Raw genomic sequence first — 25,036 nt, 5'->3', positions numbered from 1 at the left:
TTCATTTGCAATTTCGAATGCCTTCATTTGCATCCCTATTTTGAAATAGGGAGCAAGTGTAGATATACCCTAAACAGAGACAAAGAGCCAAAACAGCGGTGCATAGAGGGTGAAGAGCCATGTGTTATATATTTATTTTTATATATCTATCTATAAAGGTGCCAGTACTCTGGGGGGAAAGTTGTTGAAAAAAAAAGCCATGTCGGGGATGCCTTTTAAGACGTGTGTGAGAACGCCTGAGGGGAATCCAATTCACTTCAGTTATGCAAGGAAAATAGGAGCCGTCACAAAAAAGGTACTGGGTAGTTATATATAGTACCCAAAATATTAGGATGAAAATAACATTACAGGACATTTTGGACAAGAGCCACTCTCACTGGGTTGAGACAGGAGGTGCGGGCTCTGGGGTGGGAATGAGGGATTTGGGTGTGGGAAGGAATAAGAGGTGCAAACTCCGGGAGGGAATTTGGGGGTGGGAGGAAGTAGAGAAGGGGACACTGGCTCAGGGAAAGGGCCCCAGTCTGGAGAGTGTTGTGGTCAGGTGGAGGGTTGGGGTGCTGAGCAAGCCGCAGGCTTGTGCATGTGAGGGTGCAGTTTGGGTTGGGGGGTGTGAGGGGCTCGGTGCAGGGAGGTTGGGAGTATGATGGGTTCAGGATACAGATTTGCGGTGTGTGGATGGCTCAGGAGTGTTGTGGCAGAAGACTGGGGATGTAGGGTGCAGGAGTCCGGGGATGTGAGAGGCTCAGGATTTGGGGTTCCAGTGTAGATGGGCTCAGGTTTGGGGTGGGGGTGGGGGTGCAGGAGTGTTATGATGTTGCAGCCAGATGGGGGCTTGGCCCCAATTGGGAGCTTGTTGTCCAGGATTCATTTTTTAATAAAATATTCTGTCAAACACAGCGGCTGGGTCTCGACTGTTTTTGTGGAAAAACTTGCCAGCTGTCTACACTGGCCAGTTGAATTTCCGCAAGAACACTGACGATCTCATGTAAGAAATCAATACTTCTTGCGGAAATACTGTGCTGCTCCCATTCGGGCAAAAGTCCTTTTGCGCCAAAGCTTTTGTGCAAAAGGGCCAGCGTAAGCAGCTCAGATTTGTTTTGCGCAAAAAACCCCGATCGCAAAAATGGCGATCGGGGCTTTTTTGTGCAAAAGGACGTCTAGATTGGCACGGACGCTTTTCCACAAAGTACTTTTCCAGAAAAGCGTCCGTGCCAATCTAAACGCTCTTTTCCGCAACTGCTTTTAACGGAAAAGTTTTCCGTTAAAAGCATTTGCGGAAAATCATGCCAGTGTAGACGAAGCCAACACTTTTCAGCGTTATCTTTATTTATAAGAGGGGCGGGGGAACCTGTTTTGAGTCAGGAGTCATTGACCCACAGAAAAGTTAGTCGGGGCCACACAAGTGAAATGCAAAATAACAACCCCTCCAAACCCACACAAGCCGTGATGGTGGGGCAGGGAACAGGGTGCTGGGGCAGGGTGCTCATGGGTGGGGGTAGAGGGCAGGGTGCTGTTGGATGCTGGGGCAGGGTGCTGTTGGATCCTGGGGCATGGTGCTCTTAAATATTTTGAAAGACAACCTAAGGTACGTCTACACAACAGAGCGTCTCTCGAAATAAGCTATGCAATTTGAGCGACGCAAATTGCATAGCTTACTTTGAAATAGCTTCTTTCAAAATTTGGTGCTGTCTTCACAGTGCTAATTTTGAAATAAATCTGTTTCCTGGGGCCTTCCTTAATCCTTGTGCAATGAGGTTTACAGGAAGCTGGAATAAGAAGCCTGTTATTTCAAATGAATTTCAAAAGAAAGGGTGTGCTGGGAAGAAGCGCAGAATGCTATTTCAGGAGAACAGACATTGTCCTAAATTAGTGCCGCTGTATATATGTGCCCCTAATCTCTGTATGGGTTTCTAGTGATTTCCGATTTTGTGCTATACATTTATGCTGCACTGGTGTGACTCCACCATTGCTCGTCCCAGATCTGTGTCGGAGAAAAGCAAGGAAGAGATTGCAGATTTATTGCTGCGAAAATTTTTGCTTTTACCAGATAACACAAACTCCGAATTTGCAAGAGAAAAAGAAAGGGGGGGGGGGGAAGGTACCTCTCAACTGTGATAAGGAGGCTAATTAATTGGACTGAAAGTGTCCCATCCTTAGCTTTTGATGTAAAAATGAGCTGCTAAATGTAGGAAAGGCTGGTTTTGCGTTACACCTTTCCAATTTTTAGTTACAGACTAACACAGCTACCCCTCCAAGTCTGTCTATATAGTTCCACCTTTTCACTTTGTTTTCCCCCAACACATTCTCCCTCGTGGATAAAAATGACTCTTATTTCTCTCCTGACAAGTGCTCATTTTTACATTTCATACACTTTGTTGGACGGGGCTGGATTCTGGTCTCATTTGTGCATGTGTAAATCTGCAGGAAGCTGATGCAATTTACCTGGGTGTATCTGAGATTAGGGAACCAGGCCATGGTATTAAGTTTTTCTTTTCTGGTTTGCCTTCATCTGTTTCCAAACCAAATCCTCATAGTGTTAGCTAGTAGTGTTAGCTATGGGTGTGGCCAAGTTTCACGGTTTCCTATAAAGTTTGTTTACAGCCACAAGTCCTGGCTCTCAGTGTTCTCAGCTGTTATTTAGCTCTTATTGACTCCTAACTGTCTCCTAAGAGCCCAGCAAGTGGCGTAACTATTGGTGATGCTGCCAGACAATATTGACCTCTGTGGTCCGGAAAATTCTCTGGTTCGGTACTGGTTAGGTCCCAAAGGTACCAGACTAGAGAGGTTTATTGTATCCTTGTTTGAGCTATTATGCTAAAAAGAGCAGTATAGCCTTGACAGCATAGACTAGCGCCCAAACACAGTCCCATCTGAGACCCTAGATATATAGCCAGGTGACTGCCCCAGGCAGACTGACCCGCCGGGACCTTACTGATAATTTTATCTTAATAGCTTGATCACAGCTAGTGCACATACATCTACCAAGGCAGAATTACATCTCCTCGCTGCAGGGCAGATGGACCTGTCATTCAGCTTATACTATCTCCTATTTCCAATCTACTGATTTAGTTTATGTCTTCTACATTTGTTGATAGGAATCTGATATCAAAGAGATATTTAAAAATCCAAGCCTAAAAGTATCGCTTTATAATTCAGTGGAGCTTAAGGGAGTTAGAAGGAGCATTTCTGCAACACTACAGGGGTTCTGACTCCATGAGTCACTGACCTCTTAATTATTTTTAGTCTTCCTCAGTCTATTAACAATTTCATTTTTCGAATGGAGAGATGCAGATTACCTACTCCAAAATTCTACCAATGAAACTGACCACTCATCCCAACTGTGCGCTCCTCAATATTTAATGTTCTTCTTTTTCTAGAGACCTATGATGGAGAAAGTGGAAGGAAGAAACCAGACACTCATCACAGAATTCATCCTCTTAGGATTTGGGGAGGGCCCAGAACTCCGGCCCTTTCTCTTCTTTGTCTTCCTCATCATCTACTTTGTGACTTTGACCGGGAACCTCCTCATCATGGCACTAGTGGTGGCTGATCATCACCTCCACACCCCCATGTACTTCTTCCTGTGGAACCTGGCCTTCCTGGAGACTTCCTACACCTGCACCATCCTACCCAGGCTGCTGGTCAGTCTCCTGACTGGGGACAGAGCCATCTCCCTTAAGGGCTGCCTGGTGCAATTATATTTCTTTGGTATCCTGTCAACTATCGAAAATATGATCCTCACGGCCATGTCATACGATCGGTATCTAGCCATCTGCCACCCCCTCCGCTATGCTGCTCTGATGAATGGCAGGGTGTGTATCCAGCTTGTGTCAGCATCCTGGATAAGTAGCTTTCTGGGCTGTGCCCTTGTACATATTTTCTTTTTCCAATTAACATTCTGTGATTCAAAAGAAATTGACCATTTCTTCTGTGATTTCGCACCCATGCTACCGCTCTCTTGTAGCAGCACCCAGGTTTTGCAACTGGTGGCATTTATTGATGCTGCCATCGTGACACTTATACCTTGTGTAATGACCCTGGCCTCCTACGTTTGTATCATCGCCACCATCCTGAGAATCCCTTCCAGCACCGGGAGGAAAAAGGCCTTTTCCACCTGCTCCTCCCACCTCATGGTGGTGACACTTTACTATGGAATTGTGTTTGCTGTCTATGTGGTTCCAATAGTCAACACTCCCAATGAATCACAAAAGGTATTTTCTGTCTTCTGCACGGTCCTGACTCCCATGATTAACCCCATCATCTACTGCCTGAGAAACAAGGAGGTCAACGAGGCACTGAGAAAAGCTATTCGTAAGCTGCTTGCTGTCAGACACAGGAATAGAATCTGAAAGCACACATTTTAGCCTAAAATGTAATAGACATGAACTGAGATATGTGGGGTGCATGTACACAACACCCTAAACTTGAAATGAGCTACACAAGTTGCATTATGCAAATTGTGTATCTTATTTCAAATCTGTCTCCAATGAGCTTATTTTGAAATTTGGCTCGTCTACGCACCACCAACTTTTGTAATAACTTGCTATTTCAAGCAATGCTTCATCTCTCACATAATGAAGGTTACCGAGATAGTGAAATAGGGTTCCCATTATTTTGAAAAGTTTGAGTAGATGCAGGGTAGCTATTTCGGGATACATCTGGTATCCTGAAATAGCCGTGCAGTGTAAACATACCCTAAAACACGGTCCAGTTCTTGCTTGCTTGGTTGCATTCTTGCTTTCTACTACTTTTGGAGTATTCATCTTTTATACATTTAATACACATCTCTTTATGCAAACCTTGATACCGTATACTTTTTTTTTTTTAAACAAAATTCATCTTTTTTTCCCCTCTGCTTCATTTATCCGCACATAAACTTTACTGCCCAAATTCTTCAGGGAGATGAACATAGTTGGAGTGTTCTACGTCTTCTCAACATCCACAGAATCCAGCGACATTCATTCTCCACTCATGGCATGCCATTGTAGGTGAAACAGAGAGCTGGAAAAGTGGGCCTGTGGCTTGAACCAAAGTCAGCAAGGATTATACCGTGAGTAATAGACCATGTTCAAAGCAGATATTTGCCTGCAAGTCTGTGTCTTTCGGCACTAGAACAGCTGGCACTGCTAATAGCACATGAAGGGTGCGTCTAAACTACATGGCTCCATCGATGGAGCCATGTAGATTAGGCTGATCGGCAAAGGGAAATGAAGCAGTGATTTAAATAATTGTGGCTTCATTGAAATTTAAATGGCTGCTGCGCCGAGCCGACAAACAGCTGATCAGCTCTTTGTCGGTTCAGCGCGCTAGTCTGGACGCTCCCGCGCCGACCTGAAAGCCTTTAATGACCTCCCCATTATGCCTCGTAGGATGAGGTTTACTGGGGAGGTCAATACAGGGCTTTCATGTCCAGACTGTCCCGATCTGCCGACAAACAGCTGATCGGCAGAACAGGGCAGCCATTTAAATTTAAATGAAGCTGCTATTATTTAAATCGCAGCTTCATTTCCCTTTGCCGAACAAACAAATCTACAAGGCTCCGTCGATGGAGCTATGTAGTCTAGATGTACCCGAAATGTGGAAATACCTGCCATCAGGACAGCACAGGGACCCCCAGCAAAGTACATAATAAAAACAGTTTGAAACAACAAGAGGAAAAGCAGAATAATGAGCAGTGAATGCTTTGGAGGAAAGTCCAAGGGGAGGTGCCAAATGTCTCATACGTTTGGTGTGTATCACAAATTGTTCATTTCTGTCTATAAATGTTGGGGGACCTCTCAACTCTTTGGCCGGTCTAGGGGGTGATAGTGAAATCCATACTATCGACAGAGCTGTGTCCATTGTCCTGAGCCCAAATACATAGCGGCTCAGAGGTCATCTGGCTACTGACACCAATTAATGTCCTTTGACAATAAACCTAACTCAGATGCCTTCATATCTTATCTGAGTCTGAGGTCATTGGGACTCTCGTGAAGTCTATTCTGCTGGCTCCCTGCACGGAGCTGGCAGGTGATACTGAGCCTGCGTTTTCATAGGTTGCCAAAGGTTTCTCATCACTGACAGAGCAAATCTGTGAGGACGTCATCCCAGTGAATCCTGAATTTGCTGTGTCGCTGTCCTGGACTACCACCACCTGAACCCCCTGTCCTGGAGGACCTGAGCAATGCCTGATAGTGTTGCTATAATAGTGTGATGCAGTAACACAGCTAACCCAACCTGTTGGTAGCTACAACTAAAGAAGGCACTTTCAAGAGTGCATTGTAGGTGCTTCCCACTTCTCTGGCAGGGCTGCTCAGCCCTCTTAGCATCACTACGAGGATCACTAGCCCAATAACGTGATACAACATGGCCCTAGGCCCTGTGCAAAGAGAGACCCAAGAGCCAGTCCCTGCCCCACAACACTTCCAATCTAACTAATCCCCGTTTAGCTGGACCATTTGCTCCTGTTCCTTTTCATCATGCAGGAGCAGCCCAAAGCACCTTGAGTTTACCAGGGGATTGGGGCTTCAGAGCAAGGTGGGGAACCCAGGCCTCTCGGCAGGTGTTCCGAGCTCCACGGTAGAACAGCCAATGGGCCCCTCACAGGCATGGCCTGCTTGACATTTGGGCAGAGGGGCACTTGAGCAGGCTGGTGCCCTTGGAGATTCATGTTGCATGGGGACAGAGATATACCTTGTAGTGGCTGCATGTTGCAAATGTGTTTCCTTGGTTCTCTGGGAGCTACAGAAAGTCACCTCCTGGATGTAGGACCCTGCGTTACTCAATATGTATGAGAAGAAGGGGCTGTTCCCTGGTAACAGCCAGCTCTTGATAAGTTAGCATAAGAACATGGTAGATGTCAAAATACAGTGGAACCAAATAAATGAAGTGATTTACGATAGAATGCATCCATATTGTGTAACATTGCAGTGCTTGTAAAATGATTGAAAAGAGAATGATGTCTGGTGGACAGGTTGACCACATTAAAACAATCAATAGCTCCATGGGTACGTCTACACAGCAGAGCTAAAATCAAATGAAGTTACACAACTTCAGCAATGTCAATTGCGTAGTTCAAGTTGGAAGAGCTTTCTTTGGCTGTTGGCCACAGTCTACATGGGAGGAAGTCGAAAGAAGAGCGCTTGTCCTTCCACTCTCCTTACGCCTCATGAAACGAGGGTGACAGGAGTAAGAGTAAGAAGTCCTCCAGCTCAACATTATGGCCACATAATGGCTTGCTGTGTAGACATAGTTCTTTGTTATTTTGAAGTGTCAGTTATTCCAAAATAACGCTGCTGTATAGACGTACCGCATGTGTCAACTTCCCAGCTGCTGAAAGTGGGAGTGGGGAAAATAAGGGCCCAGAGATGGATGTGGCTCTTGGCTTGTCTAAATCCAGCCCCTGATGCTTGGGGCTCCCCCCAGTGTTGGGAAGCCCATGTTATCGCTACAGCCCCTTACCATGGCCCCATGGGGTCGGAATATCCAAAGGCTATAGCTCAGCCCTTCCAGGCTGTGGTGAGGAAGGGGAATATGAGGAGTGTCTTTCTCCTTCTCAGTGGGGGCTCATATCAATGAGGAGTGATATGGAAAGAGGAATACAGGGGTTACCGAAAGAGCATGTTTGCTCTTCCACTAAAAAAAACAGAACAAACGCATCCCTGGATGCAGAAGAGTTTTTTGGGGATATCTCTGGAATCCTTATAAATTCCTGCAGTCTAGCCAGATCTTCGCTGGGTTGAGACCGGATGTGTAGGCTGTGGGGTGGGAATGAGGGATTTGGGAGTGGGAAGGGGTAAGAGGAGCAAGCTCTGGGAGGAAATCTGGATGCAGGAAGATGTGGAGAAGGGGACATTGGCTCGGGGAGGGGGCTCCAGGCAGGCAGTGCTGGGGTCAGATGGAGGTTTGGGGTACTAAGCCAGCCACAGGCTTGTGGATCTGAGGGTGGAGGAATTTGGGTTGGGGTATGTGAGGGGATCAGGGCAGGGGGTTCCAGTGTATGATAGGCTCAGATGTAGGGTCTAGGGGAAAGGAGGGTACAGGAGTGTTATGATGCTGTGGCCAGATGGGGGCTTGGCCAGGCTTCATTTTGAAATAAAATGTTATGCATATATATGTTGTACATATTTTCTTTTTCCAGTTAACATTCTGTGATTCAAAAGAAATTTGTAGCAGCACCCAGATTTTGCAACTAGTGGCAATTACTGATGCTGCCATCATGACACTTGTACCTTGTGCAATGAGCCTGGCTTCCTACGTTTGTATCATCGCCACCATCCTGAGAATCCCTTCCACCACCGGGAAGCAAAAGGCCTTTTCCACCTGCTCCTCCCACCTCATGGTGGTGACACTTTACTATGGAATCGTTTTTGCTGTCTATGTGGTTCCAATAGTCAGCACTCCTGAAGTATCGCAGAAAGCATTTTCTGTCTTCTGCAGAGTCCTGACTCCCATGATCAATCCCATCATCTACTGCCTGAGAAACAAGGAGGTCAACGAATCCCTGAGAAAAGCTATTCGTAAACTGGTTGCTGTCAGACACAGGAACAGAATTGGAAAGCACAAATTTTAGCATAAAATGATATAGAGGTGAACAGAAGTACTTAGAGGCTACGTCTAGACTGACATGATTTTCCGCAAATGCTTTTAACGGAAAAGTTTTCCGTTAAAAGCATTTGCGGAAAAGAGCGTATAGATTGGCACGGATGCTTTTGCGCCAAAAAGTCCCGTTCGCCTTTTCGCAATTGGGGCTTTTTTGCGCAAAAAAAAAATTTGAGCTGTCTACACTGGCCCTTTTGCCCATACAAGAGCAGCATAGCATTTCCGCAAGAAGCACTGATTTCTTACATGAGATCGTCAGTGTTCTTGCAGAAATTCAATCGGCCAGTGTAGACAACTGGCAAATTTTTCCAGAAAAGCAGCTGCTTTTGCAGAAAATTTGCCAGTCTAGACACAGCCAGAGTGTGCCTACACATCACCCTAACCTCGAAATAAGATACGCAAGTTGCACATCCTATTTCCAATCCATTTTAAAATAGCTTATTTTGAAATTTGGCACATCTACACAGTGCCAAATTTCAAAATAACACGCTATTCCCAGCCATTACTTAACCCTCATGCAACGAGGTTTACCAAGATGGCGAAATAGCGTACCTGTTATTTTGAAAAATATATAGAAATAATGTGTTGCTTGTGCAGGTGCGGGGTAGCTATTTCGGAATACCTCCAGTATACCAAAATCGCCGTGCCATGTAGACATACCTAAGACACTTTCCAATTCTTGCTTGCTTGCTTTCACTTTCTTTTACTTTCCTTTTTTCTGGCTTGCTTTCTTCCTCTTGTCTTTCTTGCTCTTTCTTTCTCACTTGCTATTTCTTTCTTGCTTGCTTGCTTAGGCAGGACCAACCCGAACTAAATCAACCCAGCCAGGGCTTTGTCAAGCTGAGACTTAAAAAGCCTCTAGGGATGGAGATTCCAATGCCTCCTTAAGTAACCCATTCCAGCACTTCACCATCCTCCTAGTGAAATAGTTTTTCCTAATATCCAACCTAGACCTCCTCCACTGCAACTTGAGACCATTGCTCCTTGTTCTGCCATCTGCCACTACTTTGAACAGCCTCTCTCCGCCCTCTTTGGAACCTCCCTTCAGGAAGTTGAAGGCTGCTCTTAAATCCCCCCTCACTCTTCTCTTCTGCAGACTAAACAAGCTTCAGTCTTTCCGTATAGGTCATGTGCCCCAGCCTTCTAATCTTTTTGGTCGCCCTCCGTTGGACCCTCTGCAATACATCCACATCATTCCTGTAGTTGGGGGCCCAGAACTGGACACAATACTCCAGATGTGGCCTCACCAGAGCCGAATAAAGGAGAATAATCACTTCTCTGGATCTGCTGACAATGCTCCTCCTAATGCACCCTAATATGCCATTAGCCTTCTTGACTACAAGGGCGCCCTTCTCATCCAGTGTCATCCCCAGGTCCTTTTCTGCAGAACCACTACTTCGCCAGTCAGTCCCCAGCCTGTAGCAATACTTGGGATTCTTTCCTCTCAAGAGCAGGTGTGACGGCGCGTTGGGGGTCCCCCGTCTCCTGCACCCCGAAATGGCACAAACAGACTGCACCAGCCGGTGGAATAGAGGAAGTTTATTGCCTCTCCAGGATACAGCACAGCACAGATGGAATCTGGTCACAGAGCTGGGCTAGGATGCCTCAGGCCCCCTTGAGATGGGGGAGACTGGGCCCCTAAACTCCAGCCCCTTCCCCTAGGCTCTCCTCCATGCTCTCAGACAGCCAGCAAACAACTAACTAAATTCCCTTCCAGCCCTGCCCCCCAGTCAGGGCAGCATTCCACCTTCCTTTGTTCCTCTCCATGAGGGGTGTCTGGCCACTGGTTCAACAAGTTTGGCATTACCTCTGCCTAGTGAGGTTTTCCCTGCTGGGTCTTGCTCCAGACAGCAGGGGTCACCACAGCCCAGCAAGTACCCCCACTACGTCACAGCAGGACTCTGCACTTGTCCTTGTTGAATCTCATCAGATTTCTTTTGGCCCAATCCTCCAATTAATAAAGATGTTGAACAAAACCAGCCCTATGCGACTTCGCAAATTTCAGCCTACAATTTGTCACCAAGACCCTGACAGAAATTTGTTCCTGCATATGAAATAGTGACCAAACCCCGAATTAGAGAATAAATTCTCACTGAGTCTCCCTGGTATTTGTGTTCTGTCTTCAACTTTTTTCAGTCCTCTTTTTTGCGGAAAAACACTGATATTCCCCTGTTCTATTTTTAACTTTTTAGATAGAATTGCTCTCCTCCCCACCCTTCTGTGGTGCCCGGAGGCAGAGCCATTTGAGGTGCCCAGATGGGTGGTTTTGGAGGTATGTTGGATGTGTCTAGCCCAAAGTGATTGGTGAATACAAATGAGCTGAATATTTTCAGTAAAGTCTCTCAAAAACTTTCAGGACTTAGAGACTGGCCCACCCCGTCATACTGTTTATCCTAAAGGTGAGTACACTTGGGGTATGTCTAGACTATAGGGTTTTGTCAACAAAAGTGGACTTTTGTCGACAAAACTATACCTACGTCTACACTGCCGCTGAGTTCTGTCACCATAACGTTGACAGAACTCTGCAGTTTTGTTGAAGGCTGTAAACCTCATTCTACGAGGAATAACGCCTTTTGTCGACACAGTTCTGTTGACAGAAGGAGTTATTGCATCTACATTGTCCTTTGAGTCTACACTGTCATGTCGACAAAGCAGCTTGCTTTGTCGACAGAACTGGATGTAGTCTAGACGCTCTTTGTCGACAGAAGCTTGGTCGACAGTATGTGTCGACAAAACTTCTGTTGACAAAATCCTGTAGTCTAGACGTATTGTAGTGGAAGAACCTTATTCATTGTCCCTCCTGCCTGATTCGGAGGAAGTGATCAGTCCTCATGTTCAAAGCAAACGTGACGGCCCATGGAGCACACTCCACACAAGCTTTCTGTCTCTCTCCGCTGTTGACCTGGTTCTATGTGGGATGCATATTTAAATGCTCATTTAAGAACTTGGGTCTCCCACAGCGAAGAGAGCAATTTGATATCCAGACTACAGAGTCAGCTGTAGACGTACCTGCGGGCCAAAAGATGATTTATTTTCATGAAAAAAAACAGGGTATGTCTACACACTATTTTTATTTTGGGAGAAAGATGCAAATAGGGCTGCACATTTGCATACTTCCTCTAGTATGGTGAGGGGAGAGCATGAGGAACAGGCTCTGGCAGGAGCTGGGTTGTGGGGTGCAGACTATGGGAGGGAGTTTGGGTGGGAGAGGAAGGGCGGGGCGGATTCTGAAGGGAGTTTGGGTGCAGGGACTCTGGGATTGAGCGGGGTGGAGTGCAGGGGAGGGGTCATCACTTCCCTTGGATGACTTCCAAATGCTCCTAGCTCAACCTGCTGGCAGCGGCTTGGAGGCAGGGAGGTCAGGGGATCTCTGTGTGATGCTGCCCACAGGTACCACCCTTGCAACTCCCCACTGACCTGGCAGAGACACCCTCCCGCTCCCAGGAGCCATGGGGAGAGGCCAACTGCTTCCTGGCGCAGAGCTAGGTTGGGCTTGAAGTTGGGCCCCTCTTTGCCTGCAGTCAGCGTCTACGGGGGCATCTTTTTCTCACAGAGGCCACTGATGAACAGAAAAAACAATCATTTGGGCGAGCAGGGGGCCCTTGGCTTGGGGGTGGGGACAGAAAGCAGAGGATCAAGTGGTGAAACCAGTCTCCGGGCTGGGGTAGAGGTGAACTGTAAACTCAAAACACCTCTGGGAGTGGGGCGCTGGGATGGTGGCTGTGAGGTCTCCTCAAAAACTGGAAGCATCGATGTTGGCCTAGGAGGCCTTAGTCAACTGGGCCATAGCGTTCCATTTCCATGAAGGGTAGGAAAGGAGCAACCAACCAGTGGGACCCAATGCAATGGTTGGGCACAACGAGTGGGGCAGTTGCATGGGATTATTTGGCCTACACCTTCCTTATCCTCCTGTTATGCCAGCTACCCCAGAACAGCATGATCAGAGTGCTATTACACCAGCTGTGGATGCAGAACTTTGGATAGATGCCAGTTGAAGGTATTTGACCAAAGCGACAGGGAGGGAGATATTTTCACAGGCCTGAAATGAAATGACTCAAAGACATATCTTAGTTCTGGTCTAGTATAGGCCTGGAATGTGCTTTCATGCCCTTCGGTACATGGTACCCCATGGAGAAACAGGGTGTACAGCTGTTTCTTCTCAAATGAATGGCGCAATGCTTTTACTTGTACACAGAAAAGGTGTAAAAAGATGTCTAGAGAGGTGTAATTTTGGGTGGACAGCTGTGTTAGGAGACTACAACGCGACACCATGAGATGGCCTCCTAGAGACTGGTTTAGCAGGGAACCTTTTGTTCTGTGCTACATTATTCTTAGGTTTTAGCCGTAAACTTGACTGTCCTCTGATATTTGTTCTCTTGAATATATTTGATAATGGAGCAAAGTGGGGGAAGGGATTTACTGTCCCATTCGTTAACACTGATGACCCTTGCAATTGGTTGCAAACTTGGACTGCTTCTACCTATACCTCTCCAAGATTCAACTCCCCAAACCCCTTAAGTATAGACACATAATGGGCACCAAACCGTTCTCTCTCTCTCATGATGGCTCCTTTATGCCAATATTTTGCACATTGTGTTTATTGGCGAGACCCACGTACCTTTCTAGTTCAGTGAAAGACTCTTACTCATTGACTACAAGGATTTTGGGTCAGGGCCATTAAGGGACAAAGGGAGCCATTATTTTCTGTGCATCAAACATGAGCGGGGATACTTGTCTCCCTCTTAGACTCTCAATATAAACAAACACCCTCTTTATTCACATTTTACAATTCAACCATTCACCGCCACCCATCCCATCCCATATCAACTGCAGTATCTTTCTCACTGTGAGAGACAGCGTACGTCTAAACTACATGCCTCTGTCACCAGAGGCATGTAGATTAGGCTACCCGACAGAGTAAAATGAAGAGGCGATTTAAATAATCGCTGCTTCATTTAAATTTACATGGCTGCCGCGTTGAGCCGACAAACAGATGATCAGCTGTTTGTCGGCTCAGCGCGATAGTCTGGACGCTCCCCTGCCGACATCAAAGGGAGTTGTCGACAACCCAGGTATGCCTCACAGAGCCGTTCGCTCTGTTGTTGCAGACCAGACAGATGGGTGCAGGTTATTCCATCAAGTGTGAAAGAGGGAACTTTCAAAAGGAGCACACAAAGGTTAGGTGCCCAACTCCCTTTGACATTCAAAATCAAGTGGGTGCCTACCACCCATAGTCTCCTTTAAAAATCACAGCCATCGGCAAGAAACCAACTGAAACTTTATTCAGAGGCAACTTAGGAGGGCTTCTTGGCCTGTGTTTGGAGTTCCAAGTCCAGAGATCTGAGTGACCTGGGAGCTTTAGCGCAAGAGCATTTAATTTTTCTTCTAGAAAATACAATTGATATTGGCTCCATTTTTGTATTATTCTAGCAGGTCCACTCAACTAACATATCAGTTGAAGAGAGATTCCAACTGAGATCAAATGTTCTGTCTACATGAATGTCCTATATCATCAGTCCTTCCCCTTTATTCCGTTCTCCATCTTTTCAGTCAAAGTTTCTCCTGTCCTTTGCCCTTTGGAATTTGTGTTTTTACTAATCTCAAGGGAGAAATTATGGAGAACAACTATGTTTATATCACTGTTTTCTCTGTCTAAAAGTAAATATTAATGTTCCTCGGAGCAATAATTTCAAATTCCCACCAGCGGAAATAGTGAGGAAGATGACATCATCTCATAGTAAGGAGAAATTATGAACCAGGACATACACTAATTCCTGTGTAAAGAAAGAAAACTAAAATATAGCATGTAGAGTTGGAAGATCCAGACACACAGACAGGAATGCAAACCTCAGTTTACTGAGATAACTATCAATGGTAAAAGAGACTGGATAACACAGCAGAAAAACAAAAAAACTTCTCTGAGATGTTCTTAAGGAAGGTTTAGGGTGAGGATGTAGCTGGCAATGGATCAACAGTATGAAAAGTGAAGCTTCACAATTAAAATGACATCTACAGATTTAGAACATTAAAATGCGTCCATGTATCCAATGTGTCAGAAAAAAAATATATGGTTGCTGGTTCGGTCCAGGAGGAATGAAAATGAAGGTAGACGGTGCACCTAAAATTATATCTATTTGCAATATTATGATATGATTGGATATGAATTTGAATTCTGTTCATGTATGACGGGTGATTCAAGGTGTTGATTAAAATGTCACGATTTGCTGAGTATAATTCTCCTGTTAATATGCACATATCATGTTTGTGATTCGATGAGCAACTATTAACTAAGCATCTGTACTTCAAATGTGATACTTGGAGATGTCCCACAGGGTAAGACAGTTTAGATAGTTGTGTGTGAAGAACCTAATCAAGATAACGAGTCACTGGGGTAAACCACGGGCATGAGGAGAAACAGGTCTCTCTCATGGTGAGCCATCCTTAGAGCATTATAAGGAGCTTGGAAGTGACAATTTGCTAGGAATCTCCAAGGGCAGGTGGGCAGGTCCCATGTCTCATGAGACGTCTGTATTTTTCCACAAACTGGTCTGGGACCCAAGTTCTGAGACAAAGGATTCCCACCCTATTTTTAAGCTATATAAGGTGGGGAGTGATCTCCTCCGTTCTTCACTCCCCACACAAGAGGGCTCCTGGGAAGACTTGAGGAAGAAAGACTGAAGAAGGGGAAGGGCTACACCCAGACCAAAAGCGGCAAGGAGTCCTGTGGCACCATCCTGAGTATGGAAAACTGAGAAATCCAGACTGCAAACCAAATGCATCTAGTGCTATGAGAATCTGCCAGACTGCTGGTATCATCACTCAGGGTGAGAAACTATTCATTCCTACTCAATTTAACTAGTCTGTTATTTTCAATTTAGGAGAATTTGTATTATTAATTTTTTGTGCATTTTCTGGTCATCTGCTCCTATCCCTTACAATGGCTTAAAATCTATTTTCTCTCATTAATAACCTAGTTTCTAGTGGTAACCTAAGTCAGTGCACCTGGAAGTGACATTTCTTGGGGAAAATCTCAACTTGGTTAGCACAAGTGGGCATGTTCCTTTCCATTTTGAGGGAGAAGCGAACCAAGGAATAAAACTTTCCTGCTCAGTGTTCTGATCAGGGCAAGCGGGTACAGTCCTGGAGACCTAGGTTGGGGAGCTGGGGAATGTCTTGACTGTAGCTTCTCTATTGTTGGTTCATGCAGAGGCTGGTCTGAGAGCCTGTGGGTACCTGTACTTGGGTGTGTCTCTACCTGTGTGAATGCTGGAGGAACGGTAGGTCTGGAAGCAGGGGATCAGAGGGCTCACTGGAACCCCAGTTCCAGGTAGCCCCCTCAGGGTATTCATCAGAGTCAGATTATAGGTTAAACAAGCATAAGGAAGAGCCGTGAATGGCTCCCAGATTTAGTACATAAGAACAGCCACACTGAGTCAGACCAAATGTCCATCTAGCCCAGTATCCTGTCTTTGGAGAGTGGCCAATGCCAATGGCCAATGCCAGGGGGAGTGAACAGAACAGAGAATCATCAAGTGGTCCATCTCCTGTTACCCCCTTCCCTTTTCCCCACTAGCATAGAATCCCTGGTGAATAGGAACAACCTTTACTGACTGTCACAGGGCACTTGCCCAGCACTGTCCCTTTAAGGGAAAACCCCAGCCCGGAGCAAGGGCTTGGAGTAAAGCCCCAGTGAGACAGGCCTCATCAATTGGGGCCCAGCTGGGGGCTATTTAATGACAGGCTCCTGGAGGGAGAGAGGGGAATTGGCTGCTGCTCTGGGAGGAGAGCAGTAAGAGCCTGGCTGATGGAGGAGTAGGAGGTTCCTAGGAGCTAGGGCAGCGCTGGTGAGGGCAGTGTCCTGAACAGGACGCCGTGATGAAGAGAAAGAGGGGAGACACCCCCTAAAGACAGGCACCCAGTGGGGCAGAAAGGAGTAATTCCAAGGACAGCCGGATGGCGGTGAGTCGGCCCCCTCACGCTGACATTTGTTCTTTGGTCTCCAGAAGATATTTGGGAATGAACCAAGCAAGTGAAGTGATTTACCAGACAACGAATCAACACTAAGCAAATTGCATTGATTGCAATCTCGTTAAAGAGAGGATAGGGTCTCTTGGACTGGTTATAAGGTGCCATCCTGGAAACAGCTGGAAAAGAGGGTCCAAACAATCCTTAATCTCTCTTTGCCTCACGAGCTCCAGCACCGTGGATCTGATAATTATGGGCCATATCCAAAACCCTTTGTAGTTAAGGAAAGGGTCTTATTCTTTGACTTTGCAGTCAATGGGGTTTTGTGTCAGGTGCCACAGAGGTCACAGGTGTTTTCTCTACATCTGATAGGGATTGTCATCTGTCCATTTTCCCTGCTCATTTTCAGAATAAAGTGTTACATTTTACAGCAGATAAATCCACCTCCACCTTTCCCATTCAGCTTCCACAGTATATTTGCTCACACCAATGTGCCCTTTAATGTGTTTGTCCATGTGCAGAACAAATTTTGTTCTGTGCACCATCTTTCCATAGTAGAAATAAGAACAAACAAATACCCTAGATATAATGTATAGTTTTAAAAAGTACCAGAGGTAGAATTACTCTAGGGAGGACAGGGCAGGTATTTTGGAATTCACTCTTCCAGAAATTCAGTTGAAGCATAATATAGAAAGAAAATTCTGAAAGGCATCGGCCAGTCAAAAAAACGGCAAACACGGAACTCTGAAAGAATAAAATTACAGCTAAGAGAGTTGCCTTGCAGGAAGTAAGCACAACAATGCAGGTGCGTGTTGGGAGTAGAGTGTGAAAGAGACAGCATGTGTGTTTGCGGGTCTGTCAGGGTCTGTGTTTAGGTGACGGGCACAAAGAGCGTGTGTGTGTGTGTGTGTGTGTGTGTGTGTGTGTGTGTGTGTGTGTGTGAGAGAGAGAGAGAGAGAGAGAGAGAGAGATGGGTGCTCTGAAATCTATGAGACACCGTGTGCTCACAACAGAAGCTTCCAAACACGGTGGCTGAGCTCTGTAGCTCCTGAGATCTGTTCCCAGATCTGCACAGATGGGCAGGAGGGAGGCAAGCATAGGAAACACCCAGACATCAGCTACCCCCACTCCCTTAGTCTGCATGGCAATCAGGAGGGTGCTGGGGCCGGTAAGGCTCAGGGCAGGAGCAGCAGAGGGAGATAAACCGTAAGCACATAGCACCCTGATCAGCTCTTTTGGTTCGTACATGGTGCTTGACTCCTTCTTCCATCACAGTACAATGTAGCATGGTCACATCCTTGCACTGAGAGCATCTCGCTCGTTCAGCAAGGTTTGGAAAGTTGGGGGCAGGCAAGGCCCCCAGGGGATTTTTAAAGCCACCTACAAAGCATAGGAACCCAAACGCATTTCATATTCAAAGGCATAGCTCCCACAGGTTCCTTTAAACATCACAGACAATGTCAAGAAAGAGATTCAAATTTTGTTCATGTGGCATCTTTAGGGTCTTCTTGGCCCGTGATTGGAATCCCAGGAGCAGAGATCTGACTGACCTGGGAAATTTCGGCAAGAATTTCGTAACTTGGGAGTCTTTATTTGCCCTCTTTCTATGAAATAGAAGAGACGTCAGTTCTACATTAGGTAAGTTGCTCTGCTGGAATAAGGCTAATGGAACACATGAACAGAGATTTCCATTCAGACCAGAATTAATCTGCGTGAATTTACTTTGAAATGAGACATTCCCTGTTTTCTATCTCTTGGACTTTTGAATCAACGTTCTGCTTTCTCTATTATTTCGCCTTTGGAAACGGTTGTGTCCTGTGATTTCCCCATTCCGGTTAATAATAAGACTTTTCTTTTATCATTGTCTTTCCCAGCTACAAATAAATATTCACTTTCTTTTATGCAATCGTTTCAAATTCCCACCAGCAGAAATATCAAGGGAGATTGCATCGTCCCACAGGAAGGAGAAATTAATTTTTGTGAACAGGAATAACAAGAAAGTACACCAAGACGCAATGTAGTATTAAGACATTCAGGTAGGAACCCAAAGCTCAGTTTATTGTGGAAGACTGTCAATGGCAGAGGAGACAGGAAAACGTCCTGGAAAGCGATAATCTTACTGCAGAAAATCTGAAGGAAATAGTATGTTGAAAGTGAAAGTTGCAAATATCATCCATGTAAAAGGCAAAGCAGCACAGTTAAAATAATAGTATCTCATACGGGAAAGACCAATACCCGCTTAGGCAGCCATAACAATAAAAAAATAGGATTGATTTATTAATATGGTAGAAAATCACATAAAAGGAGAGGGGTTTAGCAAAAGGAGCTAATAAAGAGTAATGAATTACTCTAATTTAGAAGATAAGAATGACCAGATGGATTCAGATTAATGGTCCATCTATCCCAGTATCCTCTCTGACAACAGTGCCAGGTGCTCCAGAGGGAGTGAACGGAACAGGGAATCATCTCGGGATCCCTCTGAGGTCATCTGTTCCCAACCCCTGACAAAAACAGATTAGGAACGCCATCCCCACTCATTCTGTTTATCCACAATGTCTACAGCTGTTCTGTTAACCATTGTATAACCTTGGTCTTCACAACATCCTCTGGCAAGGAGTTCCACAGTTTGACAGTGCGTAGCAAACTCTCTCCCTCTCAAACACACACACGCACGCTAAGATGCCTATTGTTGTTTTTTATCCTATGTTCTAACAGAATCAAGGTGCTTCAGAGGAAATGAACAGGAGATCATCAAATTACTCGTTTCATGACACCCCTTCCCAACTGCGGGCAAACTGAGTTTATCGACACCATCCCTACCCATCCTGCCTAAGAGCCACAGATGGACCTATCCTCCAGGAACGTAACCGCAGGTTGGACCTCCCTGGTCCAGAACCCTCAGGACCTGAATGGTCTCGAACCAGGGTGTTTTCTGGACTAGGGGAGATCAAGGCTCCCATTCTGGCCATCAGCTCCACTCCTGGGCAACAGCGCTGGCCACTGGTCTTCACTCATGGCCCCATCCAGCACTGCCATCCCCACCGCCAGATTGGGCTACTCTCCGGGTGTGTCTAGACTACAGGATTTTGTCGACAAAAGTGGACTTTTGTCGACAAAACTATACCTGTGTCCACACTACCTTTGAGTTATGTCGACATAACGTCGACAAAACTCAGCAGTTTTGTCGACGCTGGTAAACCTCATTCTACGAGGAATAACACCTTTTGTTGTCAGAGTTCTGTCGATAGAAGGCATTATTTGCATCTACACTGTCCTTTGCGTCCACACTGTTATGTCGACAAAGAGGCTTGCTTTGTCGACAGAACTGAATGTAGTCTAGATGCTCTTTGTCGACAGAAGTTTTGTCGACAGTATCTGTCGACAAAACTTCTGTCGACAAAAGCCTGTAGTCTAGACGTACCCTCCCAGTCCTTGGCCTCACTACCACCAGCTCAGGCTGTGTTCTGATCCTGATCATCCCCACTCCAAGCCAGGTTCTCTGGTCCAGCAATACCCATGGTCCTGCCAGACCGCGGATGTTCCCAGATGAGCGAGTACTAGAGTGTAGAGTTTCAAGCTGCAGCTTATTAGCGTCATGTGTGTGTGTGTGTGTGTGTGTGTGTGTATTTCATTATTCAGCAGGTGAGATATATTGCTCGCAAATTTTTTTAAACAAAACAAGTTGTCCCTCTTCTCTGCATGCGTGTGTGTGTGTGTATTTCCGGATCTCCATTTTTCTGTCATAATTTTAGGTCACTCCACCCTCGAGGCACTGCTGTGTTTCTGGCTGTAGATGTTGATTCATATGTCAGTGGATGCAGATATTAGAAAGTAAGGTAGATGATAAAGTGGATAGGGGAAAGGAAAAAAGAGACCTCAGGTTTTTTGTCTCTAATACATTGGCCTTAAGAGCAAGAATCTCCTACTTTTTTTTTAAACATTATATTACTCATAATATTGGGAGAAAGAGATGATCTCTCTCATATCTCTTTGTTTTTCTCTTTCTATATATTTGTATTTCATTCTGTCTATATATTTCTTCTTTTTTTCTCCTAGCACATTTTTTCCCTTATGGAAAATATGACTCTAATTTCTTTCTTGATAAGTTTTTATTAATATTTTGCTTGAATTATGTGGGGTTGGGTTCAGACCTCAGCTACACACGAAGCTGATGGAATTTACACTCTTGCAGCTTAGATCAGAAAAATGTCCAGGGAGTGCATTTAGGATCTTTCCAGGTTTCTGGTCTTCAGCTCTAAAAATGGTGCGAATTTCTCAGGGAATCTACTGTGATAGAAGTCAGCTCAGCAGGCCATTGTGAAAACCTCAGCCTCATTGGTGTTTCTGTTTGTCTGTACGGCATCTGGGCAGTGCGATCCCCTCCTTGATCAAAGCTAGCACGTGTATGCCCACTCAAGCGGCAAGTTATGCCTCCCAGCTGCAGTGTAGATGTGTCCATAATAGACCTCCAAATAACTTTCATTTCCAATGCATTGATATTTACAAAATCGACAGACTGATAGGCGCCGATATGACAAGTTCCCAATCTCAAAGTCTTTCTTTAGAGTTTGAGAGAGCTTTGGCCACATTGGGTATGTCGACACTACACAGAAGATCAAAGCTGCCACTGTCGATTTTCCAGGGTTCGAATGAGTGGGTGAAGTGAAGACGCTAATTGTAACTGAGAGGGACACTCCGGTCGCTGCCAGTAATCCTGCTTCCACAAGGAGTGAGGGAAGTCAAAGAGAGAGTGTTCTCCCTTCAACTTCCTGCAGTGTGGACAGTGCCAAACATCGAGTTAAGGTACTTCCTCTTCAGCTACACAACTGACGGGGATGAAGTTGCGTATCTTAATTTGACCTTATCCCGTAGCGTAGACATATCCATAGATGGGCCATTTCTGTCATTCGGTAGGGTTTCGTGCTCTTGGGTCACCTATATGGGATGCTGAACCCCAAAATTAAATGAGTTGTCTACTTTTTATTAGAGCATAAGCTTTCATGGGCAAAGACTCACTTCATCAGATGCATTTCCACTGCATGCATCGGACAAAGTGGGTCTTTGCCCACAAGAGCGTATGCTCCAATTTAGCTGTTAGTCTATAACAGGACTCCTCATCACTTTTGCAGATTCAGACTAACATGGCTACTCCTCTGCTACTTTTGATTGACAACTTTGTTTTTCCAGGGGAGACATGAAGTGGTTCATGGTTATCTACTTCAGATTTCTGGCAGTGTGACTTACAGCACAACTGCAGAGCAATGATTGTAGCAATATTTCTTCTTCTCTATACAGGTTATGGAGAAAGCAGAAGGAAGAAATGGAACGCTCATCGTGGAATTCATCCTCTTAGGCTTTGGGAATGACCCAGAATTGCAACCCCTACTCTTCTTCATGTTTCTAGTGATCTACCTTGTGACTTTGGCCGGGAACCTCCTCATCCTTGTGCTAGTGATGGCTGACCAGCATCTTCACACACCCATGTACTTCTTCCTGGGGAACTTGGCCTGCTTGGAGATTTGCTACACCTCCACCATTCTGCCCAGGTTTTTGACCAGCCTCCTGACTGGAAACAGAAGTGTTTCTGTGAAGGGCTGCATCGTACAATTGTATTTCTTTGCTGTCATGGGAACTACAGAAAATCTGCTGCTCACAGCCATGTCGTATGATCGATATCTCGCCATTTGCCACCCCCTCCGCTACGCTGCTCTGATGAACAGCCGGGTTTGCATGAAACTAGTGGCGGGGTCCTGGATAAGCAGCTGTCTGGGCATCACCATAGTAAATAATTTCTTGTTCCGATTAACGTTCTGTCATTCCAACGAAATTGATCATTTCTTCTGTGAATTTGTGCCAATGATAGAGCTGTCTTGTAGCGACACCCAGATTGTGCAATTGCTGGGGTTCGTTGTTGCTGTCTTAGGGGCACTGGTGCCCTTTCTGCTCACCCTGGTGTCCTACGTTTGTATCATCAGCGCCATCCTGAGAATCCCGTCCAACATCGGGAGGCAAAAGGCCTTTTCCACTTGCTCCTCCCACCTCATCGTGGTGACGCTTTACTATGTGATCGTGATCGCTGTCTACTTGGTTCCCATTGTCAGTACTGGGAAGGTAGACCAAAAAATATTCTCGGTCTTCTGCACGGTCCTGACTCCCATGGTCAACCCTGTCATCTACTGCCTGAGAAACAAGGAGGTCAAAGAATCCCTGAGAAAAGCTATTTGTAAATTGGTTGCTTTGAGAAACAGGCATAGAATTTGAAAGAGCAAATTTCAGTGTATACTACAATACCGAAGAAATGATCTTGTTTCTTAGACAGAATCCATTTGAGTCATTGAGAAATGAGTGAGATTTCATTTTTCTTTCTTTCTTTTTTTCTTTCTTCTGTACATGAACACTACTGCCTGAATTCTGCAAGGAGTTTCACATCTTATGTGAGGTTCTGGCTCTCTTTCCTTCCCACTGAACTCGATGAAATTCATTCTCCACTCATTAGGATTCACTGTTGTCAATTACACCTCTGAGAAGTAAGTGACAAAGGTCAAAGCTTCAGTGAGTGGAGAACTGTGATTGGTTACTGTTTTCTTCAGATGGGTAAAAGAAAAACTAAAGTCATGGAGGGTTGGGATGTCAATGTCAGGGCTGGCCCTACCGTAAGGCGAACTGAGGCGGCTGTGGAGAGGAGCCAGAGTATAGAAAATTGTGTCTGCTGCTGGTGCATATGTAGGTAGCAGAGCAGAACCATGAGAGGAGTAGAACAGGAAGAAGGCAGAATTGAGACCTTTCAGAGTTTTGGCCCAAGTGAAAGGGCATCATTTCGGCTCCCTGCCTCAGGTGCCAAAATGTTGTGGGCCGGCCCTGGTCAGCGTCCTACTGTGTTGGATTTTCTTCTAAGGTAGACGTCTTTGTGGGGTTACAGCACCATTTAAATATCGAAATCTCTGTCACAACTCACATCAAGATAGGTTATATAAAACAGAAAGAAAAAACACAGGCTCCATATTTTCAAAGCTCAGAGATCCCTTCCCATCCTCTGCTGAAATACAAAGAAATGGATGAATTGAAACGAACAGGAAAGGAGGAGATAAAAGCACTATGCGACTTTACAAATTTAAGCCTACAATTTGTCACCAAGCCCCTGACAGAAATTCACTCCTGCATAGGAAATAGTGACCAAACCTCGAATTTAAGAATACAATCTCAGTGAGTCTCCTTGCTATTTATGTTCTCTCTCCAACATATTTCAGTCCCCTATTTTCCCCCCAAAATACTAACATTCCCCTGTTCCTTTTTTACCTTTTTAGATACCAATTGCTCCCCTCCTCATCCTCCCGTGGGCCTGGAGGCAGAGCCATGTGAGGTGCCAGGATGGAAGTGTATTATTTTTGTGGCCTCTCGTGTCAGGGTGGTTTTGGAGGCATGGTGGATGTATCCAGCCCAACGCGATTGATGCATTTAAATCAAAGGAGCTGAATATTTTGCGCATTGTGTCTCAGAATCTTTCAGGACTCAGACCCTGGCCCTTCCCGTCATACTGTTTAACCTAAGGGTGGGAGCACTTGTAGTGGAAGATCGTTATTTATTTTCTCTCTGCCTGATTGGGAGGAATTCATTAGTCTCCCATGTTCAAAGCAAACATGGTGGCCCATGGAGTACACTCCACAGAAGCTTTCTGTCTCTCTCTGCTGTTGACATGGTTCCATGTGGGATGCATATTTAAATGCTCATTTAAGAACTTGGCTCTCCCACAGTGGACCTGAGCAATTTGACATCCAGACTACAGAGTCAGCCATAGACGTACCTGCTGGCCAAATGATGATTTATTTTCATAAAAATATAACAGGGCATCATTCAAGGGATGCACCCAGATCACAGGGAGCCCTTAGCTTGGGGATGGGACCACAAACGAGGGGTTCAGGTGTTGGAACGGGGCACCGGGCTGCGGTAGAGGCAAACTGTAAACTCAAAGCACCTTTGTGATTGGTTTGCTGGGATGGGGGCTGTGTGGGCTCCTCAAAAACCAGAGGCATCGGTGTTGGCCTAGGAGGCCTAAGTCAACTGGGCAATGGCGTTCCATTTCTGTGAAGGGTTGGAAAGGAGAAACCAAGCAGCAGTGGGACCCAACGCAATGGTCCGGCACAAAGAGTGGGGCAGTTGCATGGGATTATTTGGCCTACACCTTCCTTATCCTCCTATTACAGCAGCTAACCCAGAACAGCATGATCAGTGTGCTATTACACCAGCTGCTGATGAAGAATATTGGATAGATGCCACTTGAAGGTATACGTGTATTTGACCAAAGCGACAGGGAGGGAGATATTTTCACAGGCCTGAAATGAAATGATTCAAAGACATATCTTATTTCCGGTCTAGTACAGGCCTGGAATGTGCTTTCATGTCCTTCGGTACTTGAATTGCCTCACACGAGGTACCCCATGGAGAAACAGGGTGTACAGCTGTTTTGTCTCAAATGAATGGCACAGACGCTTTT

The 25,036-nt window shown here is 45.6% G+C and overlaps 1 protein-coding gene across 1 annotated transcript; it reads left to right on the top strand.

The window, feature by feature from the left end:
* The first annotated feature begins 21,843 nt into the window (after nt 1–21,843).
* LOC102444176 (olfactory receptor 6C4-like) lies at nt 21,844–22,806 on the top strand. Its single transcript, XM_025191022.3, has one exon. The coding sequence runs from the start codon at nt 21,844–21,846 to the stop codon at nt 22,804–22,806; it is 963 nt and encodes a 320-aa protein (XP_025046807.3).
* Nucleotides 22,807–25,036: the final 2,230 nt, after the last annotated feature.

Source organism: Pelodiscus sinensis, chromosome 30 (assembly GCF_052426305.1).
Source record: "Pelodiscus sinensis isolate ZL-2025 chromosome 30, ASM5242630v1, whole genome shotgun sequence".
Classification (NCBI taxonomy): domain Eukaryota; kingdom Metazoa; phylum Chordata; order Testudines; family Trionychidae; genus Pelodiscus; species Pelodiscus sinensis.
This window is presented reverse-complemented; position numbering and strand designations above follow the sequence as displayed.